The following is a 7544-nucleotide window of genomic DNA, read 5'->3' as shown; positions in this document are numbered from 1 at the left end:
AGTACACATACTGTACCATCATATTTTATTAATATCAAAATTGCTATATTTAATGTACTTTCAACAGTGATATCTCAGTGCTTTCTTTCATTTTATTTGTCATGTCTGTAAAATTCCAGGGATTTTTTTTTTTTTTTTTTTAGTTTTAATCACACACCATTAAAACATATGCACATGTGCCTTAATGGTAACTTCCCTCCGTGTATTAACTTAAAATCATACCATATATATGGTATGATTTTAAGTTATATATATATATATATATATAGTACATTTATGTATCTTTATAAGCCAGTACAAACATATGGTTACTATACAGAATAATCAGGGAAATATAAAGCTTGTATAAATGAATATGTGACTAACAACAAAATAAATTAAAAATATACTTAGAATGAACTAGCAAACAAATTACAACCCAAGGCACATTATTAAGACATATTTAAACCTAATTATTCAGCTTCAGAGTAACACCTGTAGCATGGGTTCCTCTATCAAAAAAAAAAAAAATCTAGAAAAATAAATCACTAAATCTCTAAAACCAATTCTACAGAGAATACTTCCTATCATCTCATCAGCAAAGCCTCGACAGAAAAAGGTAAGGGCCTCTCGTTCTTGGGTTTAGTGTCCCAGTGCTTGTGTGTGAATGATTCAAGCCCTGATGCCCTGCAGTGTTTCTCTGGCTGCTCAGTCTGTGACAGAGTCTTCGTCTCGGTCAGAAAAGGAGTGCTGTCTCGCTTTGACGTGACATCCAGTCTGTCAGCAGCGGCACTCTGTGGAGGCGTGCTGTGAGACGAGTCAGCGGGGACCCTTTCCACCTCTGAATTTCCTCTGTTTTTGCAACAATAATAGTGTGAGCCTTGAAACGAGGGCAGAGCAGCAGGTTCCAGACATGTCTCTGTCCCAGTGCAGGTGTCCCACGATTTTAAGGACGGAGAAAAATTCTGTGTTGTGAGGATGTCCCGCGGACAGTGCTCTACAGGCCTGGTTTTGAACTCCTGTGTGTGGCATTGATCACAGTCAAACACCAGTGGACTGGATTGATACACGGGCACATAGCCGGGCATGCCCGTGTCAGACAGCGGACAGAAGCAAGGTGCGGGACTTGGAGACACGGTAGCCTGAAGGAGGACAATTCTATGCAGCTCTTCCATTTCTCTCTGTCTGAGCTCCCGCTCCAGCATCACACTCTCCAGCTCTTTATCAGCAAAAGCTCTCCTTTTCCTCATCTTAACACTAAGTGGAGGATAGTGAAGTCTCGTCTGCCAGTCTTCTGACGCTGGTGATTTACATCCTATGTATAAACAAAAAGCACAACATCTTGTTCAGTATATTAAGGCATAACTATTGGCCCAAACTATTTCTTTTGATTTGACATCAGCATAAATTAGTTATTTTTCATTATTTTTCCTATGGCTTTCATATGTCTTTCCTTCTTTCTGTATTAATAGTGCTTTTTCTCAGGTTATGGTTATATAGGGGTAACAGTAGCCTAAAAGAAATATTTCCTTCCCAGTATATACATAAAGAGAGAGAGAGAGAGAGAGAGAGAGAGATAAGTCAGTGTTAGGCAAATAATGTGTACACACTTCAGGAAAGTATGTATGATGTATATTCTATTAATATAATGTTAATAATATTATCATATCATTATCATATATAAATATATAATGTATAGCAATACATTTAATATAATTTATAAAGTTTTATATAAGTTTTTATGTTCCATTTTATATTCTATTCCATTTGGTAATTAGCCTACCTGACCTTCATTTACATAATTTTAATTACTTTCAATAATCACAAATAGATACTCTTCCTGCCAGAGGGATCTGTACTTTTGCCTGAGCTAATCCAATTTCTCCCTGTGGATGGGTTAATAAGATACGTGTTAATTAAGGCTTACCCTCTAGTAAACTCTTGGCCAGGAGGCTAGGTGGTTTGCTGTAGCGCTGGTAGGTTTGGCGTCTCAGGAAAGGAGCACTTCTTTGCGTTTTGTTACTCTGTTAATAAAATGAGCAGCTCTGCATGAATATTTGTGACAGCAACCTGTTAGATGATTCACTGAATTACAAAAGAACCATGTAGGCTAATACAATGGATATGGGTTATAGTTTTGCCATAATTGTAGCCATAGCCAAGTGTATAGTTTATGTATATAGTACTAAACGTGTAAAATAAGATATAGAAAATAATATGCAAGCATATTATCAATGGTGCACACTAATGCAGCTAAGTGTTACAATGTTGTTGTTGTTTTAAATGAATCTGAGTAGCGATTAGTAACGTAAATAAAAATTAAAAGCATGAATATCTGTGACATTAGCAATCTGTTACATGATGCACTGAATGTCACAAAGAACCAAGTAGGCTACAGTAATACTGAGGTTATCAAATTCAAATTCAAATTTTATTTGTCACATACACAGTCATACACAGTACGAAATGTAGTGAAATGCTTACACGACCGCCAGTGACCTTAAAAAGAGAATTAAAACTTATAAGTAATAGATATCAATAGAAGAAATATGATAAAAAATTTTAATAAGAATTTAACTAGATTTACATTTTTGTAGCACTACACTAATACCCCATACCTTTTAGTTTTAAAAGTGTGAAAAAAGGTATAGGCTATATTGCAAGCATACTGTTAATGGATAATAAACACTAATGTTAGACTGATGAGATATATATATATATATATATATATATATATATATATATATATATATATATAATTTTTCTGCACAAATATTTGTGACTTTACATTTACATTTAGGTGCTTAGAAGTTTCCTTTCATTCGATTGATTATTACTCTGGGTTACTGCGCTACTAACTAAGAACGATAAGTCAAAGACTGATTTAAAGTTAAGTGTTTTGTTTGTTTTTTTAGTGGGATTAATTAACCCAAATATTTAAGAAACAGATAGGGCTTTAGTCGTCACTTAAACATTGCCAGTGACTCGGCTGTACAGACATCTAGAGGAAGTTCATTCCACCACCTACTGTAGGTGCAAGAACAGAAGCATAAGCAAAAGCACCAACTAGGTGCCAGAACTTTAGCAACCTGTTAAATGATTCACTCAAAGTCAGAAAGAACTATGTAGACTACAGTAATACTGAGGTTATGGGTTATAGTAATGCCATCAATGTAGTCATAGTTACCCTTAGATATATATAGCATATAGTTTGTCAAATAAAAGTATAGGCAATACCATGTGAGCATAATGTTTGTAGATTATATACAGTAATGCAGAAAAGTGTTACAATGTTGTTGTTTTGAATTGTTGTTTTGAGTTACATACTGTAGTAACGCCAATAATTATAAAAAACATGAGCAAAATGTAAATTTAAATGTATATGCTTATATTTTTTATTATATTACATTTATATGTTTATTTAACATGTATACATTTTAAAATTAGCTTTTACAACAAAATATTTTTACTCTTGTACATACGTTCTGAGTGCACACACATACAAACACACACACACATTCCACGCACCTCTCCGGCCTGCTGTCTGCGGAGCGCGACCTGCGCCGCCATCACGCGCTGCCGCTCCAGCACCAGGACGCAGCTCGCGCACTGGCACTCCCGCCAGCGGCACGCGCGCTTGTGGCCCTTGAGGCGCGACACGACGCCGTGGTTGCGGCAGCGCGCGCACTTGGGGCTGCGCACGGCGGCTCTGTGCGGTCGCTGCGCGTCCGCTCCCTCCGCGGGTCCGTGGAGCTCGGCGCGCTCCTGCAGCTGGCACTCCGGCCCCAGGTGATCGGCCATGTGGACGGTAATAACGCCAGAGCCGGGATCGGGTTCTCTGCTCGCGTGGAAATGATGAAACGTCCAGATTTGGAAGAGAGCTGTTACACTGAGTGTCGTTCTGGATCTTTTTATTATTATTATTAGTAGTAGTAGTAGTAGTAGTATTTGGACTTGCCACTCACTGCGCACTAAGATGATGACGAATGAACTTCCAAAGTGCCAAAGTTTGAGCTTGTGCACGTGTCCGTATTTAAACCGGCATCGTTGGTGACTGTGAACGCCACCCAGGTCGTGGTGCTCAAAACCAACTCCTCCTCTCCTCTCTGGTTACTGCACACTCACTTTAACATGGGCATCCTATTTACTAATGTATGCATGAAGAGTCTGTTTCACCTGTCGTGCCACAAACTAGTTGCTGCTTTGATTTTTTTTTTTCACATAAAAGGGCCTGTGTTTAACTTTTTTTTTTTGTTCTTTCACCTGATTTAAACCTACTTTACAAAGTATAAAGTACATAAAGTTGTAACGCGAGGGGTTCATTTCAGTGTTCCAACTCCCTCGGGCTTATAATATTCTTTACAAACAAAGAAATCAAATTATATAAAGAAATAAAAGCATTTCCTACATAATAATCCTGGATAATCTTCTCACTCACTCTCACTCTGTCTATACTGATTTATCCTGTATACAGGGAAGCCTTGAGCCTAACCCAGGAGCCTGGACATCACAGTGCACACACACTCACATAAACACCTGTTGGGGCAATTTGGGACGCCAATTAACCTAACCTGCATGTCTTTGAACTCTGGGAGAAAACCGGAGTACCAGGAGGAAGACCACCAAGCACATGGAGAACATGCTAACTCCATGTACACAGCTGACACTGCTTGAAAAGAGCTGTATCCTGGACAAACATGGGTATGGAAAATAACAGCTAAACTTTGCCAGATGTATAAGGAAGAAGGCTAGGAAAGGTAGCTTGCAAAAGTTAATTTCTCAAAATAACCAGATGTACTGTATATGGGAATCTGTGAAAATTTCCTAGGAATCCTCACACCTTGCAGTAAAGAGTGATGGCTATGAGGTGTAAAGGCCTTTCATATGTTAATGACTAGCAGGTAGAAGTGCTGTCTTTGTTATCATAGATGGGTGAGGGGATTAACCATGTGCCTTCTGGAAAATAGCACTTACTTTATTATTGTATAAAAAAAAAACGGAATAAAACACCATGTCTGTACAAATGTGTTCATTAAATATTTTTATTAGTTTGATTAGTATATTTAAGAAAATGTGTACATCATTTAAAATAACTGAAATAGACATGATTACCTTTTTTAAAGTGTAAAAACTACATTTTGTTATGTGACTGACATAACAAATGCACGGATTATAGTAGTCAAGAGAAACGTAACAAACATTGTTTCAGAATATTGTGACAAAGTTTTATCATTTACAGATAATTACAAAACATATGGAAAATGCACAATAACTATATAAACAAATTAAACTTTGTTTATGTGCAATTAATGCAAATTAATACCAAGTTCATGTGCAATTAATGAATAACAATAATTTATTTAAAAAGCTCAAATAAATCACAGCTGCTCTCAGAAGTGACAGTGAATAAATGTAGCCCCCATGTGGTTGATGTTTGTACTGTAAGTCCCTCAAAAAAAAAAAAAAAAATCTTGAAATTTTCAATGCTAAAAACATACTTATTATAGACAGACAGACAGACAGACAAATTTATTGATCCTGAAAAGAATTTTTGATACCCTGCAGAAATAGAGACAGTAACACAAAGATAGGTTGTAGATGTGATTGCACACTATACTGTATATTCTTAGATATTCAGCATTCACAGGGTCATGACAAAAAAGTTAAGCAGTAACACAGTTTTAAAATTTTTGGCTCTGCACCACCAAAATGGGTCAAATGAAGCAATCAAGATGTGATAAAAGTATATTTTTTTATTCAAGGGTTTGAACAACAATATTGTCCATGACAAATGACTTATAAGCAGTTTGATGGGCATTTGTGGCCTTTTTGCCCAGTAGCTTGATAAGTAAAGATGATAAAATGTCTGGCATTGATTAAACATGTTTAATTTGCATTTGGTTGCTGTTTATGAGAATTCTCAATATGTTGTGCAAAGAGATGCCAGTGCAAATGAAAAACAGCATCATTAGGCTGGAAAAAAGAACCCTGGCCTATCAGAGAGATAGCAGAAACTTTAGGAGTGGCCAAATCAACAATTTGATTTGCATTGGAGAGCTTAACAACACCAAAAGGCCTGAAAGACACAAAAGCAGTTGAGCACATAATTCTATCCTTGGTGAAGCAAAAGCATTTCACAACATCTAGACAAGTCAATAACACTTCGGAGGAGGATCATTGTCAAAGCCTACAATCAAGAGACACATTCATCATTTTAAATACACTGGTTTTGTCACTGGTGACACTCTAGAACAGGGAGGTCCACCCTATAGTTTGCTAGAGAATATTTTTTTAAATGCTTGAACAAGAGTTACATTGAACAAGGGCATGTACGTCTCCCAATAAAACTCGGTGACTGGTGTCTCTCAGTGATGTGACTGCTGGTAGAAGTAGTAGGAGGAGTTCTGAAATGTTTGGATCTATACATTTTGCTCAGAGCTAGCTGAACTGATAGCACAGTGATTTTCATATAGCTAAATGAATAATAACCCAAAACGTACAATAAAAAGCAGCCCAAGAGCTTCTTAAGGGCAGCAACTGAAGGTGGCTAAACATCTTAACTTCTTGGATTGTTCTTTGATTCCAGAATTCAGGCAGGTATTGACTGCAAAGTTTTATCATCCAAGTATTCAAATTAATTCTAATATTTATGATTGTTATTTTGTCCAGTTACTGGACAAAATAAAACTTGATAAATAAACTGTGAAAATGGCGAGAGTGTGTAAACAATAAATGGGATTTATGCTTAAATCTGGTGAATTAACGCTGAAAGTATACGCTTTACTTACTTTAATACTGTACATTGCATTCATTAATCTGTTTCACTTGATTTATATATTAATATGACTTTAGATGTGTCAGTCTTTCTTCAGTACTTACTGGGGATTTATATTTGATACGTATATATCTATCAGAATATCGCTGTTGTTCTTTCGGCTGCTCCAAGTAAGGACGATCTGCCAGCGTGGACTATCCAATCTACACATTGAAATTGGCCCAGATGCACCTCCTATATGTCCTTCAGAAATATACAGTACTGTGCAAAAGTATTGAGCCACCTCTTATTTTTGTAAAACTTTGCTTCCAAAGGGCCAGACTTTCTTGTATTTACATTGTAGTCTTGAGACATAGGACTTAAGTCTTTCAAAAGACTTTTTTGTCCCAAAATCCAGGGACTTATTTTCAGTCCAGTCCCTGTACCTGAACATATTTAAAGAAATGTTTTTTTGTTTCTAAAGCCACACAATGACCTATAAATCATTCAAGCATAAAAACACACATTTAATTTAAAGCATGAACCAGTGAGAAACAGGTGGAATGCAGATGATCACAGATGATCAGGCCAGTGATTAATATTCCGGTGATTCTTAAGTCATTTTTAAAAAATGTATCTTTATGCACATTACAGCTTGTCCCAGTAAATACTTGTTCCCATTTCTTTAATCTAATCTACATAATTTAATTTCTGATTGGTGGCTTAAGGTTTATGATTGGTGGCATCATTTAATTTATGAGGTACGACTTCAGCCTTTTGCACAGTACTGTACTTAAAAAATAATATTTTC

The 7544-nt window shown here is 36.4% G+C and overlaps 1 protein-coding gene across 1 annotated transcript; it reads right to left on the bottom strand.

Moving 5' to 3' along the window:
• Positions 1-371: 371 nt before the first annotated feature.
• Positions 372-3965, bottom strand: dmrt2b (doublesex and mab-3 related transcription factor 2b). The gene is made up of 4 exons (XM_053499339.1): positions 3945-3965; positions 3508-3817; positions 1907-2003; positions 372-1294 (listed from the first exon to the last, which is right to left on the bottom strand). Exons 2-4 carry the CDS (start codon positions 3778-3780, stop codon positions 567-569), a joined length of 1098 nt encoding a protein of 365 aa, XP_053355314.1. The 5' UTR covers positions 3781-3817; positions 3945-3965; the 3' UTR covers positions 372-566.
• Between the last annotated feature and the right edge of the window lie 3579 nt (positions 3966-7544).

This window comes from Clarias gariepinus, chromosome 6, assembly GCF_024256425.1.
Source record: "Clarias gariepinus isolate MV-2021 ecotype Netherlands chromosome 6, CGAR_prim_01v2, whole genome shotgun sequence".
Taxonomy (NCBI): Eukaryota; Metazoa; Chordata; class Actinopteri; order Siluriformes; family Clariidae; genus Clarias; species Clarias gariepinus.
This window is presented reverse-complemented; position numbering and strand designations above follow the sequence as displayed.